This window comes from Hibiscus syriacus, unplaced genomic scaffold (assembly GCF_006381635.1).
Source record: "Hibiscus syriacus cultivar Baekdansim isolate YM2019G1 unplaced genomic scaffold, ASM638163v2 tig00110858_pilon, whole genome shotgun sequence".
NCBI classification, from domain to species: domain Eukaryota; kingdom Viridiplantae; phylum Streptophyta; class Magnoliopsida; order Malvales; family Malvaceae; genus Hibiscus; species Hibiscus syriacus.
The window spans coordinates 95,148-122,677 of record NW_024062890.1 but is presented as its reverse complement, the minus strand read 5'-3'; the positions used below and the strand labels follow the sequence as shown (position 1 = coordinate 122,677).

Sequence of the window (27,530 nt, the reverse complement as noted above, 5' to 3'; positions counted from 1 at the left end):
ATAAACAACGTACTTACCCCAACAAGACTCTAATTTTAGATCTAAACTAATAACCATTAATTATTATTCAACGTTTTTTTTTTTTACTTTTTCTAGTGTGGAATTTGAATGCTTAAAATCCCATTTCTTTTACCTCCACCGCCAACTTATTCTTGTTTTTGCTCATATCATTATTTTTCAATTTTCTCCTCCTAATTTGCAAACTTTTTTTATAATCAAAATTAATTCTTCCATGGAAGGACCAGAACCAACTGAAATTGTTCGTATGTTTCAAATGTTTGATAAGAATGGAGACGGAAAGATCACAAAAAAGGAGCTTAGCGATTCATTATCAACTCTGGGTATTTTTATCGACGATAAAGAATTAAATCAAATGGTTGATAAAATCGATGTGAACGGAGATGGTTTTGTAGATATCGAAGAATTCGGGGCGTTGTATCAAACAATAATGAACGAGAGGGACGAGGAAGAGGACATGAAAGAGGCATTTAACGTGTTCGATCAAAACATAGACGGGTTCATAACGGAAGAGGAGTTGAGATCAGTGCTGGCATCGTTGGGGCTAAAGCAAGGAAGAACAATCGAAGATTGCAAGCAGATGATAAAGAAAGTGGATGTGGATGGAGATGGAATGGTTAATTTCAAGGAATTTAAGCAGATGATGAAAGGTGGTGGATTTGCCGCTTTGAGTTAAGTTGATAGATGATGGAAAACAAAATTTTTAAGGGGAAAAACAAAAGAAGATGATGGAAAATTGCAATGTTTTCTCTCTATATTATTATTGGTTTTATTTTGTAATTTGATCACAATTTTTTATTCCATTTGTTTGATTAAATGCTCATGTAAATATTTGTAGCACTTTTCATTGGATGTCTGTGAAGATAACGTGTCTCGTTAAAATCTTACTAAGATAAAAATCTTATGGAGAAAAAAATCTTAATTGATGAAAAATAGTACGCATATCTCTAATACGCATAACATGTTGTCTCATTAACAATCTTACTAGAAAATCTAGTGGGACAAAACTTTGGTTAAGGAGAAAAAAATACATTTACTCCTTCATAATAATATCACATAAGGCCCTTGAGTCTTTACAATCCAACCCTGAATATAATCTTCAAATTTTGAAATAGATTATGCACTGGAGAAACTTTAGGGAAATATGTTTCCTTTGATTTATATTATTTATTGAGTTATATATTCTGCATTATCTTTGTACAAGATAATTGACATCTTATCACCTGGAAGCGAATCACATATCTTCTGAATATTTATCTTAAGAGCATTCTCGATTTACCTCAAGCATAGTAATAATTTCTACATGATTTGTATAGACATCAAATAATGTTTGAAGATATAAAGATAATAATCTTGTAGCACTTAGATAGTACCTTCTGGACCAACTAAGATGTGGTGCTTTTGAACCAACTAAGATACAATGGTTATGGACTAACAAATATATGGTGCTTCCAGAACAAGAATTTCTTTTCTTTCTTTAAAGATAAAAATTATCTTTATCACATTTTTGCAATCTTACATTTTTCTTATATTAATTATGCCATGAGATATATAAAATATATTGAAATCAATCTAACAGATTTTTTTTTGAAACTAATGGGCCTCATTAAAACCCCTTCTAAACTTAGTAAGGGGAAAAGAGTGCCCAAATTATATTAATCAAAGATCAATGACATCTTTTTTAACATTCTGAACAATGATGTTGGGAAAACCGACTCAAAAACAAAGAATCACCTGAATTTAAAGCCCAGTTGGCTTATGCATGAGCAGTCTGATTACACTCTCTAGGAGTATACAAAATACAAAAACGAGGATGATCCTGAAAAATAGTACGAGCCTCTTGAACATACACCATGAGGGTGGAAATATCTGTAGAAGTTCGTGTAATCTTATGGACAAGCATCAAGGAATCAATTTCAAACTGAACATCAGATCATCTCATATCACAAGCCATTCTAAGACCAACGAGTAAAGCAGATAGTTCCACAAAACCCGCCTCAAAACATCCAACAGAAGACTGGGCCAAACCACCACAAACCTGTCCACACTTATCACCGGCAACAACTCTAATTACAGACAGTCGACACTTCGCAACAAAGGCACCATCAACATTCACTTTGATAACTCACTCCAAAGGTGGAGTCCATCGTATAGTTGTATTTGTAGACCGTTGTTTATTCATCCCCACAATAATATCCCTTAAATAGTCCTGATGTAGTATCTTTGCATTAGTCACCAAGAGCCACGTCAGTTGCAACCTGTCAGAATGAACAAAGGAGTTTCGATTATTCTAGACATTCCACAGAATTATAAAAAAAACAACAAAAACATCAATTCCTAGAATATAGAATACTTCCTCCATCCATAATAAAGGACTATCCATAGTACTTAAAAATATAGAAGGAGGCAGATATGCTAGACGTAAAGTCTCCAAAGTTACATGACAATCCCTCATGGCATGTATAATCGTCTCCTCCCCATTAGAACACATAGGACAAATTCCATCACCAAAACCAGTACTTTTAAGCTGACTACCCACAAGTAATGCATTCCGGGCAACCCGTCAAGCAAACACACGTATCTTAGGAAGAATTTTCAATTTAACCATAACTGACCACAATTTAGACTTTCTCTTATCATCATGATGCCGTTTCTGTAACCACAAATAACTAGATCTAACTGAGTAGATACCTGAATCATGGTTAGCCCAAACAATAACATCTTCAGCACAAGGTATAATAGGATCCGAAAGAATCTGCATAGTATCTTCCTTAGAAAACAACCTATAAATCAAAGATTCATTCCAAACATTAAAACCATCAATCATAAGATCAGAATAATAAAGAGTATTAAGATCAGAGTTAGAATAACTCCCTATGAGAGAAACAACATTTGAACCACCCCAGATATCATGGTGAACCCGTTTATTACTTCGTATACCAATACGCCAAAAAAGACCCCCACACATCTCTTGCAATGTATGGTATAAACCTTTCCAAACAAAAGAACTTCTATCATTTAGAGTAGCATGCAACAGATCACCATGGGGAAAATATTTAGCACGAAATACTCGAGCTACCAAACTCTCTGGATCCTTAATAAAGCACCATAATTGTTTGCCTAATAAAGCCAAATTGAAACTATACAAATCCCAAAATCCCATCCCATCTTCTCTTTTGGGTTTGCACATTGTTTTCCAAGCAACCATTGGCCAACCACGCCTATTAGCATCACCTGACCACCAGAAAATGACTCATATTACTCACTAAATCCTGAACTAAACAATCAGGAATCCGATAGCAAGACATAATATATTGTGGAAGAGCTTGGGCTACAGCTTTAAGAAATACCTCACGACCTCCAAATGAAAAAAGATGTTTCATCCACCCGTCAATTCTATTAGAAACCTTCTCTTTCAAATAACCAAATGTATTTGTCTTATTCTTTCCAATGTGAAGAGGCATACCAAGGTAGTGTCCCAAATCAGACACTTCACTAATACCCAAGATACTCGAAATCTGATCACGACATTCTTGTCTCGTAATTGGACTAAAATATAATGTTGATTTCTCAAGATTCACCTTTTAACCAGAAGCGGCTTCATAAGCACCAAGAGCATCGTGAATAATAGAAGCCTCCTGTAAAGAGTTCTTAATGAAGATAAGGCTATCATCAACAAAAAATAAATGAGTTACCTTAGGCCCATTCTGACTTGCCTCTATTCCACGAATCTTTCTTTGAGCCTATAAACGGTTAAAATAGAGCGGATAACCCCTGAGTGCAGAAAAAAATAAAAATAGAGATAAAGGATTGCCTTGTCGTAACCATCGATTTGACCTAAACTCCTTAGTGAGACTACCATTGATACGAACAGAGAAAGAGACGGTTTCCACACATCTCATAATAAGATTAACCCAATCAGTACAAAAACCTAGCTTTAACATAACCTTTCTCAGAAAAGACCATTCTACTCTATCTTACGCTTTCTCCATATCCAATTTAATAGCAGCACCCTTATTCGGACCATTTTTTGAAGAGTTAATATAATGAATAAGCTCATGTGCTACCAATATGTTATCCGAGATTTGGCGTCCAAGAAGAAAGGCAGCTTGTGTTTCATGACTGCAACTCGCCATAAGCCCCTTAAGTCGTCGAACCAGAACCTTGGAAACAATTTTATAAATTACAGTACAAAGACTGATTGGGCGAAGATGCTTCATCTGTTGAGGATCAGATATTTTTGGAATAAGAACAATCACTGTCTTATTAACCAAACTCATGTCTAACGTACCTTGTAACAATTGTAAGCACAAATGGACCACATCTGCCCCAACAATATCCCAATGCAATCAATAGAAACTCGCCGGAAGACCATCAATGCTAGGTGCCTTCCGCAGATGAATATCAAGAAAAGCTACAATGATTTCATCAGTAGTAAAATCCGCACAAAGTGCACCATTCATTTCATCAGTAATGACCATATCAATAGCACCAATAATAGAATCATCAAAGACAGTACTCGCAGAAGAAAATAAATCCTTAAAATAGTTAACCGCAATATCCTTAATATCCTGCTTACCTTCCTTACAGATGCCATTTTTATCCAATAAGCCCTGAACATAATTTTTCTTACGACAACGCATGAGCATGAAAATAAGAAGTATTTCTATCTCCATTAGCCAACCATTGAACTCGAGACCTTTGCATCCAATACACCTCCTCCTTATTAAGCAGAAGATGCAATTCCTCTTTATCTCTTTTGAGATTCTGCAATTCTGCCTCCGAAGTATGACGGCTGAAAGAAGAATTAATTTTATTTCGAAGAACTTGAATTCTGCCACGAGAGGTAGCCAAACGAACCTTTTGCCAAGAACTAAGTTTTGACCCAACCTTAGCAATTTTATCCAGAATATCATAATAAGGTAGATCCTAAGCGGCCTTAACTAATATTCTACAAGCTTCCTCAGAAGCCCAACATTGTTCGGAACGAAAATAATCATCACCTCGATCCCTGGATAAAGGTTGAACCCAAGCAGTATCTATTAATAAATAACAATGATCAGAAGTTTCAGCAAACTCAGTAAATACCTTACCATTTGGAAATGCTTGTAGCCAACTTTGGGAAGCAACAAAATGATCAATATGTTCCTTAGTAGCATGATTCGCCCACGTAAACCAACCTCTAGCAGGCTTAACATCAAATAAACCATTATTGGCAAGCACCATACGAAACTCATCAATTTGAACTCTTGATTTCCTTCGCCCACCTTATTTTCAGAATCATGAAGGATTGCATTAAGATCCCCACCCAATAACCATGGAAAATTAGAAGCATTTCGTAAAGAATAAATTGTGGACCAAACCTCAATCTTAAGATTATCATGGTGACTTGCATATAAACCTGAGAAATGAAATTTGCTAATGTCATTATCAATGATAGAATCAATATGAAACCGGGAGTACGATAAAATCGAGGCATTAATATTATTATTCCACAAGAGCATTAGCCCAGTACAATCATTGTTTTTGTCTACAACGAAACAATTATCCATACCAAGCTTGCAACGTATATAGTTACTCTTGTTTAGTCTCGCTTAAGAAAACAACATTTGCACTCTTAAGACCGATATATCGGCCAATCGCACGAACTATCGTAGCGTTGTTTAGACCACGACAGTTCCAACACAAGACAATCATTGATCACGGTGGGGTTAAGCCTCAACCGCTGCCACAAAGTTTTTAGAGCCGCTCATCCCATCATCATTTGTTGAAGTATGTGCAAGTCTTGTTCGCTTAGACAGAATTGGGTTAATAACCTCGTATTTGCCCTGTAAACCACGCTTAGACAAATGATTTGTTAAAATATATGGACCAACATTACCAATTTTAACCATTATAACTTGAGTATTTGAATATTCAGTATCCTCCAAAACTACAGTTTTATTGGACATATCTCCTGCTGAAGGTTTGTCGACCACCACATCTGTACTTGTATTCTCCACAATTTGACTAGTTTCGGTCGGCGATAATGGACTCAATCCATTATTTTCAATGGGAACCACAACTTCGACCTCCTTGTTAACTTGTGCACCATCAACAACATGTGAGGAACCTTCCACCAAATTTGGTCGCTTACCACGATCAACCATAAGAGCACCTGGACAAGTCAATGGAGTTGATTCCATAACAGAAATATATTCAACACCCTTCTTCACACTAGTAGGCCGAGTAGTTTTTGGAAGTGGCATACATATTATCATTTGAATGAATGATTAAATTTATTAAAATAATTTAGAATCAGGAACAATTTGATAGAATATATAAGTAATAAGAATTGAATGTGTAGTTATACCAATTTTTTAACTACGATGTCAGCTATTCCGTTAAGTATCAACGATATGTGATTTGATTGATATTATTTAAATAATTAAGTAGTCTAATAGACAAAATTAAATTAGTATAAAATAATTAAAATAATATTTTTAAAAGACACAAATCGTAATCTACGTCTTCCTCTTTCATCCAACAAAAAGGATTAACCTAACAAATCACGTCGCGTAGGATAAAAACTTTTCCTATTAAAAACGAAATGATTTTAACTGAAAACACCTTTACCTTTATACTATAAGGTTAAAATAAATATCATATATATTGATAATCTTTTTAAAGTGTTATTTCTATAATTAATTTTTAAAAGATATATTCACCTAACAATTCTATAGCAACAGTGAATCTTGGACTCTTTGGTTATCCTGCCGTGCGTGTGGGCCGGTATTAAACCGGTTCATAGCTTATAAAGGCGAATACCGAATTCGAGCCTAAACGAGGATGAAAAATATTGAAATGGCGGGTAGGGTTCTATTTTCAGCTTCAGTGGGTCTCCGAAAATCTCATAGGCTCAATATTCTTTACCCTAATTCATTCATTTCCATCACAAATTCCAAAACCAGGTACGTCTCTCTGTATTTGTTCTTCTCTATGTTTTATGGTATAATGGAGCTGAATCTGTTTGTTTTTTCTTTGGCTATGAATTTGTGCCTTAAAATGGTTTCTAAGCTGGCACTGTTTTACCATTGCGATAATAGGGTTCTTTTTTATGTCCCAGTGTCATTCTGTTTGAATAGCTAATGTGTTAATTCAGTGAAGCAAATTACTTTTTATCATGTAAAGAGCTTGGCTTTTGGCAATTTGGGATGATTTTAACATGAAATGAGTAATCTTTGGGACTGCCATTTCATGGATTGCTTTCATCTCCATTGGTGTTACAGTTTATGTTCACAAAACTTGATGCAATATTGATCTTCTGTTTGCTTTAGAAATAATGCCTCTTAGAAGCTGTAGTAGGAACTTGAGGTCCCTGATATTATTTTATTTTATTGTAAAAATCTAACAAATTTAATTGGGGTTCACTATTTGTTTTTTATTCAACAAAGAACCCTTTGATTTTGGTTTCATGGAAAACGATATTAATGTTTTCCTTCTTTGCTTTCATAGAATGGAAAAAGGCTTCATGATCTCCATTTTTATCAAATGATCTTATTGGCATTAACGTACGAAATATGAATCCTGTTTTTTTCTTTTATATTCTTTTTCTCCCCTTGTTTTCAAAACCCATTGCCTGTTTTCTAGGTGACATGCTGGTAAAAGCTTATCAGATGATTGAGTTAATCCATATAGGCTTGAGGCCTATTGGGAAAAGTGTTGAATGTATCATATGTGTGCATATATTTTTAAATCTGAAAATTTCACTTGAAAAATAACAAATCCTTAAACAATTTGCATGTACTAACTATGAAGTAGTTTGAGTGGTGTTATATGCAAGGTTTTTGGACGACAGCAGACTTTTCCTCCAATCTATGACATAAAGAGGCTTCTGTTTGAGGGGCGTGGCTGGACTCATTCAACCCCATATCTGAATCCTTCTGAAAAAGTTGTTAGAACACCCAACCATTCCGAGGGATGTGCTAGCACTGATGATGCATGTAGTGGTAACTTTAAGGCGAAGAGGAAGAAACTGAAGGGTAAACGAGCTGTAGTAAGGTGGTTGAAATTCTTCAGGTGGAAGAAGAAGAAAGATTATGAAAGAATGACAGCTGAAGAAAAAATTCTTTACAAACTTAGAAAGGTTATTCTCAGTTTTTCTGCAAAAATGATTGCATGTTGATTAGGGTAATTCAAGCCACTGCTCTCTTTCGATTGTGAGTGAATGATTTTGAAGTTACAGCTGCTTATTTAGTCATGTATACGCTAGTACCTGTAAATTCTTCTGTTTCCAACTCTTTTCATGTGCATTTCCTCCATTTGTTCTTCAGGCTCGAAAAAAAGAAGAAAGACTTCTAACAGCTTTAAATAAGATTGAACCTGCTGAATCATCGGAAACAACCCATGATCCAGAAATATTGACTCCAGAGGAGCACTTTTTCTTTTTGAAGATGGGCCTCAAGTGCAAAAACTATGTGCCGGTTGGAAGACGAGGAATTTACCAAGGTGTAATATTGAATATGCACCTTCACTGGAAGAAGCATCAGACTTTGAAGGTGGTGGTTAAGACATTCTCGCTGGAGGAAGTCAAGGAGATTGCTGCTGAGCTCGCAAGACTGACCGGTGGTATTGTGCTCGACGTTCATGAAGATAATACAATAATTATGTACAGAGGGAAGAATTATTCTCAGCCACCAACAGAGATTATGTCACCTCGGGTCACTCTTTCTAGAAAGAAGGTCTTTATTCTTTCCTTATCATTTCTTGGTTCTGTTTTTCACCCTAACATTAAAAATCTAAAGAATGAAATTGTGGGTTTCAATTTGCTGAGCTCTGGACTGTGGCACACTAAGTTCAAACATTTCCTTCATCTGACAAACTCTTCTAATTTGTCCCATAAAGAAGACATGTCGTGATGGTTTGTATCTTCAATTTGACTCTCAGCCATGCTTTGAGAATGTTCTCTTATATTTCAAGCATGTATTATTTAACCTCCGATTTGGTAGAACGTCAGAAATAGAGCTTTCAATGCCATTGATATTCTTACTTAATTGTCTAAATTTGCCTTCACATCTTCTGCTGTACAGGCTCTGGATAAATCCAAATACAGGGATGGCCTTAGAGCTGTTAGGAAGTATATTCCAAAGCTAGAGCAGGACCTCGAGTTGCTACGTGCTCGAGTTGCCACGTGCTCAAGTTGCAAATAACACCAACCCAACGCAACATGTGCCAAACACTGATAATCTCAATGTGGATTTTGAGAAGGTTTCAAGCTTGCAACTTGAAGGGTCAAATAAATTGAAAGAAATTTTGGATGAGAGCAAGGAACATTCTGAAAATGAATCCAAAACGGATTTGCTTATGGCTTCAGATTCTGAGGACTTGTCTGATATTTTCGAGACCGAGTCTAACTCAGAGACAGAAGAGCAACCACTTTTCTTGGATGATTTTGACAAATTTCCAGGAGAAAGTGATGGGGAACCCCAAGATTTTGAGGATCACCTACGTAAAATATCAATGAACTCAAGAGTTCCAACAGCATCTGAGGAAGATGCTAATACACCAAACTTTGATGAAGTATATCGGATATTTCTTCGTGCAGCTTCACTCCTAAAGAAAAGGAGGAGATAGGTGGATTCATGGTTAGTGTAATTCTCGAAATAGCTTTGTAGATGTTTATTTACTCTTACTTCCTGTTGGGGCTTGATTGCATAGTCCTTATGCATGGGATAAGTTGCAGTACTTAATGGGAATCATGGCGGTGCACAAGTTTTTGGTAACTTGGCTATCAAGAATCCATAAAACATCCATGTGCACGCATTTTTCTAGCAGGCAATTGTAAAAGCATGTCAAATTGCTCAAGTTGCTCGTTGGTACCACAAAATTTTCCATGTATTATTATTTGGGTTCAGCTAAAGCTACTTAACATTTCCAACATTATTGTGCAATTACTATTCTGATATACTTCCATTGAGGGGTTATATGAATTTACAAGTTTCAGGCACATCTGCGTGCTATTCTTGCTCGACTGCAGATTGTATGTCAGCTTTTTATAGACCCTTCAGCTTGCTTCTCTTTTGACTGCAATGGTTTGCCAAAAAGAGGCCATAATGTGGCACTTAGCTTGGCTATAATTCTAGCCAAGCCCAACAAGGGAACATTTGCATACAAGTACCATGGATAGGCTCAAGATTGCAATTGTAACAACAGTTAAGCTATATGAGACTAGTTCCAATGTTCACTCTTTTTTACATTTAGCACTACAATTTCAAGAAAAGCCTTGCAATTTCTATACCAAATATGCGGGGAATTATCCAAATTAACTGTTTTTTACATCAGTAAAATCATGGGTATATCAAAACAAGGGTGACAGGGGAATCATACAATGTACCATACATTTTTAGGCCTCGCGAGAATATAGAATAAAGAGAAGCTCAATCTCCCAGCTATGCTTCTTCAAGTTCTTTTATGTTGTTGACTATGTCTTCAACACTTCTTGACAATTGATCGGTATGTTCCTCAACAAATTTCAATATTGTGCGTAATTGTTCCTGGTAAGCAGCACATCGTCGCTTACATTTTTGTTTCTCATTGTTCAGTTCTTGGGTTAGTTCCTGTATTCTCCGATCCTTCTCATCCTACAAGAAAAAACATTATATCATCCTAAAAGAAAAAAAAAGCATTTAGAAGGAAAACACTAGGAGAAAAAGTAAGACGACACAAGGGGCATTATACTTGAGCATGCTTACAGCTCTATTCCTAGATGGTTGTGTGAAACCCAAAAGTGTGACGACTCACTAATCTTGATCTATACTTCTCATCATCTTATCTATATTGAATATGATAGCATGAACTAGAAACCTAATCTCATATGGACCTTGATTTATATTTTAAAAAAGAATGTAGCGTACCTCACTGTTCAAATTTTTTGCAGAACCTCGCCATGGTACTTTTCCAGGTGACATCAATGAGTGATTATGCTCCTTGACAAATTTGGTAACAACCCATTTTACCCCATCCCTTAAAGCCAACCTCAGCATTGCAGGGCAACCTTCTCGAGTGATTGGTGGGGGAGGCAGAACCCTGTCTTTTCTATACATATATTTCTTTTCACGGAAACCTTCTTTTGAGCAAACAAAGTCTTGACCTATTACCGTATTGTTTATCCGTGAACGTCGATTATGATGGATTCGCACTGTAAAACCAATGTGTCTGCCATAAGCAACATAGAATTCCTTTGCAGTATCTCTTGACTGAAACTCCATGCCAATATACGGTTCTGCAACATTGCCTAACAAAGGTAAACTCTCAGTAGACCCATCTATAATTTTGTTGACTTCTCCCAAGCATAAATCAATGTTGTCTGAAATCTCATGATCGACCAGTTCCTGCTCATCAAAGTTTTCAACTTCCAAACACTTTATTCTTTCATCTGAATCTATCCCTCGATTAGATTTACTCTCCATTATGCTTTTTCTTTGACCAAATAGTTCATTTATGCAAAGGCAACTGAAATAACTTCATTTTCTGATTTCTTTCACACAAAATTTGCATCTAACTGAAATTGAAAAGAAAGTAAACAGATAAATGAGATAGAAGAAGCAAAAGAAGAATTATCCAAAGAAGATGAATCATCCTTGCATCAAACAAAGCAAATTTATTATCCAAAGAATGATCAATTTTTTTTGGAATTAAACTACAAATGATTAGGTATAATTCTTATATCAACTGCAGTAGATTCCACCTTCATTTTTAACGTCTTGGAACCCATATTACGAAAGCAACTTCCTTTTTTCGGTGTTGGCCACTCTGCATTACTTTTTTGGGAAATAAGTTCAGCATAGAGCTACCGAGGGGGGAAAGGAAGTTAGCAGGAACTAACGGCCAATAAATCATCAGAAAAACATTGAATTTACTAAAATAAAACACCCATAAATGAAATATTATAAACCTATCATAAATTAATCCATAAGGTCACTATCTTCAGTGCAGAGATACAATGGAAGTGCATGAATAACAATTAAATAGAAAATGAACGATGGAGAAAAGTAAAGGATCAAGCGACGAGTTAGGGCCTTACATGAACTAATTGGAGTGACTCGATGTATAAACCAAGTCAATGTGGCGTAGCTAGCTTTTCAATAAAAAAAATTTCTTATGGTTTGCCGGAAACCAAACAGAAAACAATGATTATTTTGTAAAAATTGAAAAAAAAAAGAATAAAACAATAAAAACCGTCTTCAGATGATTCGCTACTTACTGGGAAGAAGAGAAAGGGAAAAGAAACCCTAGGATTGAAAAGATTGATATTGTTACGGCTCTGGTGAAGCGTACATTGAAACATGATGGAGGGGAGCTGCATCTTATCACTTGAGGCAAGGAAACCCTAGGATTGAAATCATTGATATTCGCTACGCTTATTGTGAAGCGTACGATGGAATGTGATGGAGAGAAGCAGTTGCTTATCGCCTCTAACGCAAAACGGCGCCGTTTTCTTTTAGGATAAAGTAAAAAAAAAAAGGAAGCAATAGAAAATGAAGGTTACCAAAGTTGTTAGAAGACCAATCGACCAAACTGGGTAAAATAAAAAAAAAAATTGTTATGGGCAAGTCATTATAAAATCAAGAGAAAATCGCCTCAGTGACCAAAATTCTCATATAATATACGATTTTAACAAATTTTTTTCGGATTTGCCAAAATGACCAACAAAATCGCAATGCGATCGCTAATTCGCAACGCGATCTCCATTATCGCAAATTCGCGTTGCATTTCGCGTTGCGATAGTTGAAAATCGCGTTGAGATGGTCTACAGTGTCGTTGCGATTTTCCCAATTCGCAATGCGAATAAGTAAATCGCAACGCGAATTGGGAAAATCGCAATGCGATACTGACTATCGCAATGCGATACTTACTATCGCAATGCGATAATACAAAATCGCAACGAGATACTGACTTTCGCAACGCGATTCTGACTTTCGCAACGCGATAATACATAATCGCAATGCGATTTTCAAAACGCCATTAGTATCCTGGCCAAGTATTTTATTTTTAAATTCCAAACACGAATATTAATATATTGGAACACTGAACCGTCCACAGTATATCCCGTAATCGCAACTCATAACCTAAAACCTAAAATCACAACTCAGTCCCATCTCTATCTCTCACTCTCTCACCCATCTCCTACGAAATCCGTCCCCATCTCCGGCAAAATCCGTCTATCTCCATCTCTCAGAGCCACCCTCACAATCAGAAATGGAAAATCAACCAAATCAACCAACGAGGGTTAGTTTTTTTAATTATTTCCTTTTTGAAATTTTTGCATTATTATTAGGTTTTTCATATTGAAATTGATGATAAGTTTACTGGTAATTTCAATAATAGATTAACCATTTCACTTAGATTGTTTATTAAATCAACCGAGAATCGCAACGCGAAATGCAAATCGCAACGCGATTTTAGTTTCTCGTTGCGATTCTCTCGTTGCGATAGTCAAATTCGCGTTGCGATAGTCATTTTCGTGTTGCGATTTTCATTTTCAGAAACTATTCTTCTTCTGCAAATTGAAACTTGAATGAATTGCATTACTTCAACCAAAAAACAAAGACAAATACGAAATTCACAGTGTTGCAAATTTAAGTTTGAAGAATAAACTACTACTCTTTATGTTTATTATTGTTTTTGGTATATCTTCACAGTGTAGTTTTTGGTATATCTAACTTAGTATGTTTATTGTTTTTGTAGAACTTTTATTCGGCTCAATTGACCTTAAGAAATAAAGTCAGCCTGGCCAAAACAATCGTGTCGAAGCTTTTACCTGCACAAAGAAAAATGTTTGAGGATACATGCTTCGGGCCATGGCTGAAAGTACAACATCCCGGTGGAGATGCGATGTTGACACACCTGTTTCTTCAAACCATGACTAGCGATCTACCAGAGACTATACAACGTTGTGATGAAGAGATATGGTTTGATTTTCCACCGGCGTATACGTGTTTTGGGCGGGAGGAGTTTTGCTTAATCACCGGTCTACGCTTCGGACACGATGATGTAGGTCGGTACACTAGACACATTACCCGCCCATCATGGCTATCCCGGGTTTTTCTTGAGCTGGAGAGGCCGAATATACACGTAGAAGACCTGACAAGATTGTTGAATAAGAAAGATGGTTTTACTCGGATGGATGACGTCGACATTGTCCGAGTATGCCTTCTAATTCTTTTGCATGCTGGCTTTTTAGGCAGAGAGGCCAGACAACCTATTCCAAATGATCTAATCAAATTGGTAGAAGACCTAAATACGTGGAACCTGTTTCCGTGGGGCTCGTATTTATGGAAAGCTACATGGAATAAGTTATCGTCTGCCTTGGATGATCGAAAAAGTTTGCATGGCGATGGTTCCAAATACACTTTGACAGGCTTTATTTGGGCCTTTAAGGTAAGAATTTTTATATAATGTTTCCAAAATTATAAGTAATTATTTAACAATTACTAATGTTTGTTATTATATTGTTTGTAGATTTGGATATTTGAGGCATTTCCCGCCATGAAGACATATGCAATAAAAACTTCAAATGATATTCCCAGGGCTATTTCCTGGAAGAGGAAACGGACCTTGCAATGGGAAGATTTACTACGGTATACGACAATAAATAATGTAAGTTAACATAAATACTACCATATGTTTATAAACAAGTTATTACTAGTACACGTTTAACTTTGTTTGAGCTTTTATATTGTTAGGAGGCCAACACTCCTCTACAGAGGCTGACACCCACGGAAGCTGAGCTTGCCACTGATTGGTGGCAAGCTAGTAAGTGTTTTTTTTGATGGAACGGTTGATGAGCAGCCTCCACTTCGGGAGCCATCACCTCGCCCAGAGCTATCACCTCACCCAGAGCCATCATCTGATCGACCCGACTATACACCTCCACAACGACAGCCATCACCTATTCTGTCACATCATCGAGCCTCTTCTCCACCATCACCGCAAGATAGGCGACCGACAAAGATGCCACGACGTTTATCTCCCTGTTCTCCACCTCCACCTCAACGGGATGAGTTAGGGGAGTTACGTGATGAGGTCAATGCCTTGCGTGAGGAGGTCGATACTTTACGCAAAGACGATGGTGCATGGCGTGTTGAGGTGTCTACATTACGCGGTGAGGTAGCCGCTCTACGTAAGATGGTAGCATCGTTGCATAATGAGGTTCATACTCTACGCAACGAGGTAAGTTTAAGATTTTTTCATACTCGTAATTCATTCAGTTGCTGCCAATACTGCTAAACTGTTTTTGTTAGTATTTGTTTTTGGTTTTGTTTTTGTCTTTTGGTTGAAGTAATGCAATCCATTCAAGTTTCAATTTGCAGAAGAAGAATAGTTTACTTTCGCAACACGAAAATGACTATCGCAACGCGGAAATGGCTATCGCAATGCCAAATGAAAATCGCAACGACAAAATCGCAATGCGAAATGAAATCGCAACGACAAAATCGCAACGCGAAATGAAAATCGCAATGCGATTTGTGTTTCGCGTTGCGATTTTGTCGTTGCGATTTCATTTCGCATTGCGATTTTGTCATTGCGATTTTCATTTCGTATTGCGATTTTGTCGTTGCGATTTTCATTTCGCATTGCGATAGCCATTTCCGCGTTGCGATAGCCATTTCCGCGTTGCGATAGTCATTTTCGCGTTGCGATTTTAAGTTTCGTGTTGCGAAAGTAAACTATTCTTCTTCTGGAATGTTTATATATGTTGTCCTTTTAAATGTTTATATAAGTGCTTACTTCTGGAATGTTATCTGAGCATTTTGTGAACTATGATAGAATAATGACTTGGGTGAATACAATGCTAGTTTGAAACATATTTGTCTTTGTTTAATATCATGTCTGTTTATTTACTGATTTATGTATTAATTTTTTTTAGCGGCCCAATAAGGTGGATGCTTTACGTCGGGTTTTCCTTGCACAACGGAGTTCACGCATCAGACGGCGTGGACGTGCTATTACGTCTCCGTTCACCCCAATGGTGCGAAGACTCTGCAAGAAAAAGCCCGACTCACCTGTCATCCCTCAAGAGTCCCCTCCAATCGTTCAAGAGGCCCCTATCCTCCCTCAAGAGTCCCCCCTCCACCGTTCAAGAGGCCACTGTCATCGTTGAAGAGGTCTCCTACCATTCCAGAGTCCGATTCACATGGGGTAATATATCGAAGTATTGAGAAACCCCCACCGGTTCCAGACATGATGGATGAGAGTTGGCTCTCGTATGAGTTACCGGCTAGTACCCTTCCGGTATCTGAAGTGGAGAGGAGACAACTACCGGAAACAATTGTGGATAATACCCTTTGGGCTAAGACCGCAGTTGATTTTTATCTACATGAGCGGAGCCAAGGGTGTTACACTGACATAAGCAAACTCAACGATGAAATGTTTTTGTTGCTTGATCGGTCTTGGTGGGGTGTGCTATTAGGGATTGAAGACAGTGGCTATTTCGATGGGGAGGTAAGTCTTATATTTGTCTTATATATGATTTTGATTAATTTTTTTAAAAATTAATGTAATTCACTAATATATGTATCTTTTTGTAAAACAGCATATCGATGCGTGGGTGTCACGTCTACTAATAATAAGGAAGCTTAGGAAAAATAAAAAAAATTCGTGATATACAATAATATCGGCGGCTTTTCACGCAGTTCACTTGAAGAATCAACGAGATGAATCATTTTCGTTGGGCAATGGACAAGCTAAACTTTATCCTGCATGGTGGGAGGTCGATAAGGTTAGTGTTTATTTTTTAAATTTTTTAAAGGTGTTCATAAATAAGTGCGCAAATAAATGAATTATTACTTATGATTGCAGGTGTTTATCCCTGTTTTGGAACGTCGTCATTGGCTTCTCGTCCAACTTCAGCTCCCATCCCTGAAGATAATAGTGTATGACAGCATGATAAATTACATATCACTGTCTGATTTGAGAGATATGATCAAGGGATGGAGCTCTCATTTGGCTAAATTCTTGGATGGGATTAATTATTGGACTCATTCTGGACACAAGAAGCCAAAGAAGTTCAATGTCACAGTTGTGAGAGACGAGACCGCGCCACAACAATCGCCGGGAGCCAGAGGGGATTGTGGTCCTCTCGTATGCTTGTGCTTGGCGCGTTTGACGACGGGAAACACAGAGTTTCTACCTCCCACCGATAGAGATAGAGCTGCAGTAGGCTTGTGGTTTCGGCATTATATGGCTAGAGCAATATATTCGAGACGCTGCCTACCTGCATCCGCCTTATGAAAGTGTCCATTGTTAATTGGCAAGTCAAATGCAAGTTTTGTTAACATATATACTCCTTTTGGTTTGAAAATGTTTGGTTAAGTACCTAGAATTCAATAATTTGCTGTTTGTAGGTTTTAGATGTGTAGGAAGTCTTGTTTGAGCAAATGTTTGGTTTCTGTAGGTTAATCCTTAAGTGAGCTGCGTGAAATGAATGTACGGGGTCACAAAGTTGTTGATTCATTGATTCAATTATTTATGAAGAAATAAGAATTATTATTATTTTTTGATTGTTTAATTGATTTGTAAAAGATGATTTGTAAATGTTGATTTGTTTAATTGATGTGTACATAATTCTTATTTGTGCTTGTTTAATTGATTGAAATGTAATAGTTGATTTGTTGATTTTCAATCTGCATTATGTTGAAGGCAAAACAGACTATCGCAACACGAAACTGACTATCGCAACGAGAAAATCGCAATGCGAAATGAAAATCACAATGCGAAATGAAAATCGTAACGAGAAAATCGCAATGCGATTTTCATTTCGCATTGCAATTTTCTAGTTGCGATAGCCATTTTCGCGTTGCGATTTTTCATTTCGAATTGCGATAGCCATTTTCGCGTTGCGATTTCCCCGTTGCGATAGTCAAATGAATGTCTAATAAGTGATAACAACTGAACATATCATAGCAATGTTCAAACTCAAGTTACTAATACATGCCTAACTGAAAATGTTAAAAGTGCACACATAAAATACACATAATACAACATTTGCATTTAAAAATCACCTAAGTTAACAGTCCCAAAAGGTGAAGCCGGTTGTGATTGGGATTTTGAAGATGATTGCGATTTTCAGAATCTCGTTGCGAAAGTCAGAATCTCGTTACGATTTTGTATTATCTCGTTGCGATAGTCAGTATCGCATTGCGATTTTCCAAATTCGCATTGCGAATTAGGAAAATCGCAACGCGATACTTACTTTCGCAACGAGATAATACAGAATCGCAATGCGATTTTCAAAGTTCGCAATAGGTTTTAGTTTCGCAATACAAATTTTTTGTGTATATATCTACGCAGAAGCAACAACTCATAACCTAAATCCCTAAATCGCAACTCATTCCATCTCCATCTATCACTCTCTCCGGCGACATCTATTCCTATATCCGTTCCTACATCCTTCCCCATCCGGCAACAGGTCTTAGTTTCGCAGCTCGTTTGTTTAGTAAATTAATTTACAACCATGAAATCATCTAATGTTGATCATGTTTGGATAGATTTGTGTTTTGGAGGGTCATGGGAGAATGTTCATGGTGTTTTACAATATATGCCTTTACCCATGAATCTTCAACTAAAACTGTCATTAAAAAAGTTAACTTATGAAACTCTAATGTTACGTGTTTCAAAGAAATTGAATTTAGAGCCCCTAAGTGGATTTAGGCTATCTTATCAAAGGAATGGTAAAGTTTATTTGTTAACCAACAATGAAGATGTTGAACGATTCATTGCTTATATTAGTGTTTCAAGTGATGATGTTACATTGTATGTTGTTGAACCTAGAAGTAGTATTGTTGGGTCAGTAGCGGGTAGTAATCAACTAAGTTTTTCTCTAAACCCACAACATTTCTCTAATCCAAATCCCAATAAACTTTCAGCACCAAATTCCGGTTTTCATATTGACCAATTAGACGATGATGAGCCAAGATAAAAAATTGTGAGTACTAGTCAGTATTCAAAATTTGATCTTGGTCAATACTCGGACTTTGATATTGGTCAATACTCGGATTTTGATGATGTTTCAGAAGAAGAAACAGACCCTGCGTGTAATGATTTTGATATTGGTCAATACCCGAATTTTGATGATGAAACAACCATTGCCGAGGAAGATGTTGTTGATGATAATGAGGAGGAAGTGGAGGCTGTGAATGAACATGTTGAACATCCATTCTGTAATTCATATAATCCTGAAGAAGAAAAAGAAGAAGAAAAAGAAGAAGAAAAAGAAGAAGAAAAAGTCCCCGAAGAAAAGAAAATGCCACGGGAGTATAACTGGCATATGCCAGATTACTTCAGATACCAGAAGAAGAGTTGGTAAAGAAAGCAGTTGATTGTTACACAAAAGTTATTCGTATCAAGAAAGATGATTGTTTTGATACAAAGGAAGACTTGAAGATAGCTTTGTATACGAAATGTGTGGAAGATGGCTATCAACTAAAAGTTAACAAATCAAGCAAAGATCATTTCGAAACAAGGTGTATGATTGACAAAAACTGTACGTGGCGTATGATTGCAAAGAGGATAAAAGATTACAAAATGTTTCAAGTTAGGAATTTTATTGATAAACATACATGTTCAAGAACCCAAGTTTTTCCTAACCATAGACAGGCAAACAAAAAGGTGTTGGGTGGTTTTCTGGCTGAGTTAATGTTTTTGAATGACAGGGTATATCGGGGACATGAAATTATGACTGACATGAATGCTCGGTTCAAGATTAGTATATCATATTCTCAAGCTTGGAGAGCCAAATGTTATGCCTTGGAATTGTTGAGGGGGTCGCCAGAAGCATCGTTTGCCCAACTGCCGGCTTATTATCACAATTTAAAGCTAAAAAATCCTGGGTCGGTAACTCATATCAAAACAGATAGAGATGGATGCTTTGAGTTACATGCATTTCACATTTAAATGATTATATTTCTTGTGTATATTATTTTGTAGATTCGTTCGTTTATTACTTGCATGCGCCCAGTTATTATAGTTGACGGAGCACATTTGAAAGGTTGATACCTTGGAGTAAACTTATTAGCAGTAGCCATGGATGCTAACAATGGGATATTGCCAATAGCTTACGTGGTTGGCAAATCTGAAACCTCTGATTCATGGGTCCATGGTTTATGGGGCATCTTAGGGATTGCATAGGTCCTATTAGCAATCTGACAATCATATCCGATAGGGCAAACTCAATTGATAACGCTGTTAGAAGGTGTTTCCCAGATGCTTTTCATGGACTTTATGGTGTTCATTTGTATAGAAATCTAAAATCAAGGTCTGCTGGTATAAAAAAGCACAAATGGACATACTGGAATGCTGTAAAAGCTTATCGGGAAGTGGATTTCAATAAGCATATAAACTGTTTAAGACGTGTTTTGCCTCAGTGTGCTCAAACACTAGAAGATGTCGGGTTTGAAAGATGGTCAAGAGTACATCAACTTGGAGCCAGATATGGTTTCATGACGTCTAATAGTGTAGAATCAATCAACGCTCTAAGTCGTCATTCCCGGAAATTACCCATTACTATGTTAATGGAGTTTTTTTCGAGCCTCTATTCAACAGTGGTACTACAAGAAAAGAAACCATGTAGGTATTATTTCTTTGAATTCGTAACTTATCATATATATTTTACTAAGTATTATTTATTTAAATTTACAGGAACATTGGAACATCGTGTTACACCATGGACTGAAAAAAAGATAACGAAACGTGTTGTGAAGTCAACGTCATGGAGAGTTGAACCATGTTCAAACACTTTGTTTGAAGTACTGGATAATAACTTAAATGGGCTTGTCGATCTAAATGCTAGGACGTGTAGTTGTATGAAATGGCAAACATCTGGTTATCCGTGTGGCCATGTTATAAAAGTTGCTCTTCATCTAAACCAAGATTATTCAAGCACATACGCTATGGATTGCTACACTACAGAAGTATATCGACAGACTTATGTCGAGATTGTCTACCCTATTCCACATCCTTCTGAGTGGGACATACTAGATGACTTACAAACAGTTTTGCCACCAGCCATGGACAGAAGGCTACCTGGCCGACTAAAAAGTCACGATCGTATACCGTCTAAGGGTGAAGAGAAGAAGAGATCGACATGTAGTCGGTGCAAGGAAAGTGGTCATACAAGGTTGACATGTGGATCACCAGTGCCATCACAATCATCTTTTCCTCAACCAAAATATGGATCATCATCAAAATCCAAAGCTCATATGGTGTCAAGAAAAAGGCAATCAAAATCGCAATCATCTTTAAAATCCCAATCACAACCGGCTTCACCTTTTGGGACTGTTAACTTAGGTGATTTTTAAATGCAAACGTTGTATTATGTTGATTTTATGTGTGAACTTTTAACATTTTCAGTTAGGCATGTATTAGTAACTTGAGTTTGAAAATTGCAATGCGAAATGAAAATCGCAACTAGAGAATTGTAATGCGAAATGAAAATCGCAACGCTAATTGCGCAATGCGAAATGAAAATCACAACGAGGGAATCGCAATGCGAAATGAAAATCGCAACGCGAATTTAATTTCGCGTTGCGATTCTCTCATTGTGATTTTCATTTCGCGTTGCGATTCTCTCGTTGCGATTTTCATTTCGCATTGCGATAGTACTTTTTGCCTTCAACATAATGCAGATTGAAATCAAAAAAATCAACCATTACATTTCAATCAATTAAATAAGCACAAATAAGAATTATGTTAACATCAATTAAACAAATCAACTTTTACAAATCACCTTTTACAAATCAATTAAACAATCAAAAAATAAGCAATAATTATTAGAGAAAATAACACTTCTACTATTGAATCAACTTTTGCAGCCATACATCATTTTCACGCAGCTCACTTCTGAGATTAACCTGCATAAACCAAACATTTGCTCAAACAACACTTTCTACACATCTAAAACCTACAAACAGCAAATTATTGAATTCTAGGTACTTAACCAAACATTTTCAAACCACAAGCCTATAAACATACCAATTGTTTATGGACATTTTTATAACGCGGATGCAGGTAGGCAGCGTCTCGTATATATCGATTTAGCCATATAATGTCAAAACCACAAGCCTACTGTAGCTCTATCTATATCGGGGGGAGGTAGATACTTTATACTTCCTGTGATCAAACGGTCCAACGTCAAGCATACGAGAGGACCACAATCCCCTCTGGGTCCTTTCGTTTGTTGTGGTGCGGTCTCGTCTCTGCTAACTGTAATATTGAGCTTCTTTGGCTTCTTGTTTCCAGAACGAGTCTAATAATTTATCGCATCCAAGAATTTAGCCAAATAAGAGCTCCATCCCTTAATAATATCTCTTAAATCAGCCAATGATATGTAATTTATCATGCTGTCATATACGATTGCCTTAAGGGATGGGATCTGAAGCTCGACGAGAAGCCAATGGTTACGTTCCAAAACAGGGATAAACACTTGCAATCATAAGTAATAATTCATTCATTTGCGCACTTATTTATGAATACCTTTAAACTCAATCTAAAATAAACACTAACCTTATCGACCTCCCACCATGCAGGATAAAGTTTAGCTTGTCCATTGCCCAACGCAAATGATTCATCTCGTTGATTCTTCAAGTGAACGACGTTAAAAGACGTCGGCATAATTGTATATCATGTATTTCTTTTATTTTCCTTAAGTTTCCTAATTATTAGAAGACGTGACACCCACGCATCGATATGTTGTTTTACAAAAAAAGACATATATTAGTAACTTACATAAATTTACAAAAAAAATAATCAAATTAAAATATAAGAAAAATATAAGACTTACCCCTCCATCGAAATAGCCATTTTCTTCGACCCCTAATAATACGCCCCACCAAGACCGATCAAGCAACAAATAGATATCATCATTGAGCTTGCATATGTCAGTGAAACACCCCTGGCTTCGCTCATGTAGATAAAAATCAACTGCGGTCTTAGCCCAAAGGGTGTTATCCAGAATTGTGTCCAGTAGTTGTTTTCTCTCCACTTCAGATATCGGTATGGTACTGGCCGGTAACTCATACGAGAGCCAACTTGAATCCATCATGTCCGGCACGTCAGAGGGTTTCTCAAGAATCCTACATATGACGCCATGTGAATCAGGCTCTTGAATGGTGGGAGGTACCTCTTCAACGATGACAGTGGCCTCTTGAACGGTGGGAGGGGACTCTCGAGGAATGATAGGGGCCTCTTCAACGATAGGAGTGGACTCTTGAGGGATGACAGTGGCCTCTTGAACGGTGGGAGGGGACTCTCGAGGAATGATAGGGACCTCTTCAACGAGAGGAGTGGACTCTTGAGGGATGACAAGCGAGTCGGGCTTCTTCTTGCGGTGTCTTTGCACTATTGGGGCATACGGAGACTTAATAGCACGTGCACGCCGTCTGATGCGTGAACTCTGTCGTGCAAGAAAAACCCGACGTAAAGCATCCACCTTATCGGTCCGCTAAATAATTAAATACAAATATCAGTAAATAAACAGACATGATATTTAAACAGTGAAAACAAAGACAAATATATTTCAAACTTTCAACCAAAAGATAAAACAAAGACAAATACTAACTTCACAGTGTTAAAGAATACACAGTTTAGCAGAATTGGCAGCAACCGAATAAATTTACTTCAACCGAAAGACAAAACAAAAAGACAAATACTAACTTCACAGTGTTAATAAACAGTTTAGCAGTATTGGCAGCAACCGAATAAATTTACTAAGCAATCTAAGTGAAATGGTTAATTTAAGTGAAATTACGAGTAAATTTATCATCAAGTTAAATACGGAAAATCTTAAACTTACCTCGTTTCGTAGAGTATTAACCTCATTCTGCAACGATACTACCATCTCACGTAGAGCGGCAACCTCACCACGTAAAGTAGACACCTCCACACGCCATGCACCATCGTTATCGAGTAGAGTACCGATCTCCTCACGCAAGGCATTGACCTCATCACGTAACTCCCTTGACTCATCCCGTGGAGGTTGAGAACATGGAGATAGAAGTCGTGGCATCTTTGCCGGTCGCCTATCATGAGGTGATGGTGGAGAAGAGGCTCGATGATGTGACGGGATAGGTGCTAGCTCTCGTTGTAGAGGTGTATAGTCGGGTCGATCAGGTGATGGCTCTGGGTGAGGTGATGGCTCTCGAAGTGGAGGAAGTGGAGGCTGCTCATCATTCGTTCCATCAACAAAACGCTGACTAGCTTGCCACCAATCAGTGGCAAGCTCAGCCTCCGTGGGTGTCAGTCTAATTAATGGAATGTTGGCCTCCTAAAAATATAAAAACTCAAACAAAGTTAAACGTCTACTATTAATAACTTGTTTATATATGATAGTATTTGTGTTAGCTTACATTATTTATTGTCGCATATGGTATTAAGTCTTCCCAATCCAACAGACGTTTCCTCTTCCAGGAAATAACCCTGGGAATATCATTTGAAGTTTTTATTGCATATGTCTTCATGGCGGGAAATGCCTTGAATATCCAAATCTACAAACAATATAATAACAAACATTAGTAATTGTTAAATAATTAATTATAATTTTGAAAACATTATATAGAAATTCTTACCTTAAAGGCCCAAACAAAGCCTGACAAAGTGTATTTCGACCCATCGCCCCATAAACTTTTGCGGTCATCAAAGGCAGACGACAACTTAGTCCAGGTAGCTTTCCATATATACGAACCCCACGGAAACAGATTCCATGCATTTAGGTTCTCTACCAATAATATTAGCTCCTGAGGAATAGGTTGTTTGGCCTCTCTGCCTAAAAAGCCGGCATACAAAAGTAGTAGAAGGCATACTCGGACAACATCGACGTCATTCATCCGAGTAAAACCATCTTTTTTATTAAACAATTTCTTCATGTCGTCGACGTGTAAGTTCGGCTTCTCTATTGACTCATCAGGAAAAACCCTGGATAACCATGATGGGCGGGTGATATGACGAGTGTACCGGCCTACATCATCATGTCCGAATCGTAGACCAGTGATTAAGCAGAACTCCTTCCGCCCAAAACAAGTATACGCCGGTGGAAAATGAAACCATATCTCTTCCTCACCACGTTGTATACTGTCGGGTAGATCGCTGGTCATGGTCTGAAGCCACAAATGGGTCAAATTAGCATCTCCACCCGGATGCTGTACTCTCAGCCATGGCCCGAAACAGGTTTCTTCAAACAATTTTCTTTGTGCAGGTGAAAGCTTCGAAGCAATTGTAGTGGCTAGGCTAACTTTATTCTTTAATGTCAATGAAGCCGAAAAAAAATTCTACAAAAACAATAAACATACCAAGTTAGATATACCAAAAACTACACCGTCAAGATATACCAAAAACAATAAACATAAATAGTAGGTTATTCTTGAAACTAAAATTTGCAACACTGTTTTGTCTTTTGGTTGAAATGAAAATCGCAACGAGATAATGAGAATCGCAACGCGGAAATGACTATCGCAACGAGAGAATCGCAACGCGAAATGACTATCGCGACGAGAGAATCGCAACGCGAAATGAAAATCGCAACGCGAAATGAAAATCGCAATGCGATTTTGGTTTCGCGTGCGATTTTTATTTCGCGTTGCGATTCTCTCGTTGTGATAGTTATTTCCTCATTGTGATTTTCATTCTCGAAACTATTCTTCTTCTGCATTACTTCAACCAAAAGACAAAACAAAGACAAATACTAACTTCACAGGCTAAACAGTTTAGCAGTATTGGCAGCAATCGAATGAATTTAATAAGAAATCTAAGTGAAATGGTTAATCTATTATTGAAATTACCAGTAAACTTATCATCAATCTCAATATGAAAAACCTAAAATAATGCAAAATTTTCAAAATAAAAATAAAAAAAACTAACCCTCGGAGGTTGATTTTCCATTTCTAAATGATTGTGAGGGATTTTTGACTGTGAATGGTTGTGAGGGATTTCGCCGGCGATGGGGACGAAAATCTTCAAAGATGGGGACGAATTTCGCCGTAGAGAGTGAGAGATGGAGATGGGACTGAGTGTTATGATTTTGGGTTTGAGGTTATGAGTTGCGATTACTGTGGACGGTTCAGTTTCCGATTTATTAAGAAAAAATTCGTGTTTGGAATTTGAAAAAAAAATACGCGTTAATACGAATGGCGCTATGTAAATCGCGTTGCGAAAGTCAGAATCGCGTTGCGAAAGTCAGTATCTCGTTGCGATTTTGTATTATCGCATTGCGATAGTAAGTATCGCATTGCGATAGTCAGTATCGCATTGCGATTTTCCCAATTCGCGTTGCGATTTACTTATTCGCATTGCGAATTGGGAAAATCGCAACGACACTGTAGACCATCGCAACGCGATTTCCAACTATCACAACGCGAAATGCAACGCGAATTTGCGATAATGGAGATCGCGTTGCGAATTAGCGATCGCATTGCGATTTTGTTGGTCATTTTGGCAAATCCGAAAAAAGTTGGTTAAAATCGTATATTATAAGGCATTTTTGGTCACTGAGACGATTTTCTCTAAAATCAATACAATTATTCAATCGATAAATGCCTTTCTAAAAACAATATTATTTTATTACGTATTAAATAAATTTTACATTCGTCTCATAAATCGTTGGATATCTATATTTTGTAGGAATCAATAAATTTTAATAGTAAAAAAATTGTTATTATTCTTTGAGGTTCTAAGTTTGACCATAAAATGAATGTCTTTATTGACAAAAGATTAAAATTTATCTTTAAATATTTACCTTTAAATGCAACAAAAGTACGATATTATAATATGAAAAAATTATATCACTGGACCTATTCGCGAATGAGTTTTATAACGCAATTGTACGTCGATTTCACTTGAAGTCTTTTCATGTTAATTACGTTTCAACATGATACTGATCGTCATTATATCCAACATTTTAACAAGTTTCATCTCCGACGTTGTTGATTTACAATATTTATTTACCAAAGCTGATAATAGTGAAGTTTCGTTGAAATTCAATGTGTTGTAATCGTCTTTCGGTTAGGCTTCGGAATTGAGTTTCAACTTGAAAAATGTGGATTGAGAGTCGTCATCGATCATTTATTTAAAACAAATGGGTAGATCGGATACCCTATTTCTTACCTGATCTGCGTATTTCCAAAGATGTGTCGGGTTCGGAAGTCGGTTATGGTCAAGGAAGGATTAGCACCCTTAAACCGCCCTTTCGGTACTACGTAATTTCCAGTTGTCTTTGATTAAGAAAATTACAAGTTAAATTAAAAGGTAAATTTTGATCCGAATTACTTACCCTTAATGAGTTTACAGAAATACTCTTAAAAAATTAAAATAAGATGTTAAAAGAAAATAATAATAATAAAAGAAAGTAACAAAACTAAAGAGTAAACCAAGGAAATAAATGAAACCAATAATAATAAACATAAAATAATTGGATGAAACAAATATCAAAAAAATGAAATTGAATAAAATAAAATAAATGAAGAAAAAATATATATATATATATACAA

The 27,530-nt window shown here is 36.9% G+C and overlaps 2 protein-coding genes and 1 pseudogene across 3 annotated transcripts; 2 read left to right on the top strand and 1 right to left on the bottom strand.

Annotated features, from left to right (window-relative positions):
- The first annotated feature begins 232 nt into the window (after positions 1-232).
- On the top strand, positions 233-713 carry LOC120143527 (calmodulin-like protein 3). Its single transcript, XM_039157831.1, has one exon. The coding sequence runs from the start codon at positions 233-235 to the stop codon at positions 692-694; it is 462 nt and encodes a 153-aa protein (XP_039013762.1). The 3' UTR covers positions 695-713.
- A 6,135-nt stretch (positions 714-6,848) lies between these two features.
- On the top strand, positions 6,849-9,980 carry LOC120143489 (annotated as a pseudogene).
- A 333-nt stretch (positions 9,981-10,313) lies between these two features.
- LOC120143509 (protein FAR1-RELATED SEQUENCE 5-like) lies at positions 10,314-12,133 on the bottom strand. 2 transcript variants are annotated; one of them, XM_039157816.1, is made up of 3 exons: positions 12,080-12,133; positions 10,911-11,505; positions 10,314-10,637 (listed from the first exon to the last, which is right to left on the bottom strand). In XM_039157816.1, the coding sequence occupies exons 2-3, from the start codon at positions 11,463-11,465 to the stop codon at positions 10,446-10,448; spliced, it is 747 nt and encodes a 248-aa protein (XP_039013747.1). In that variant the 5' UTR covers positions 11,466-11,505; positions 12,080-12,133; the 3' UTR covers positions 10,314-10,445. The 2 variants fall into 2 exon arrangements, with proteins under 2 accessions (XP_039013747.1, XP_039013748.1); XM_039157817.1 differs by lacking the exon at positions 12,080-12,133 and having other exon boundaries at positions 10,911-11,522.
- Between the last annotated feature and the right edge of the window lie 15,397 nt (positions 12,134-27,530).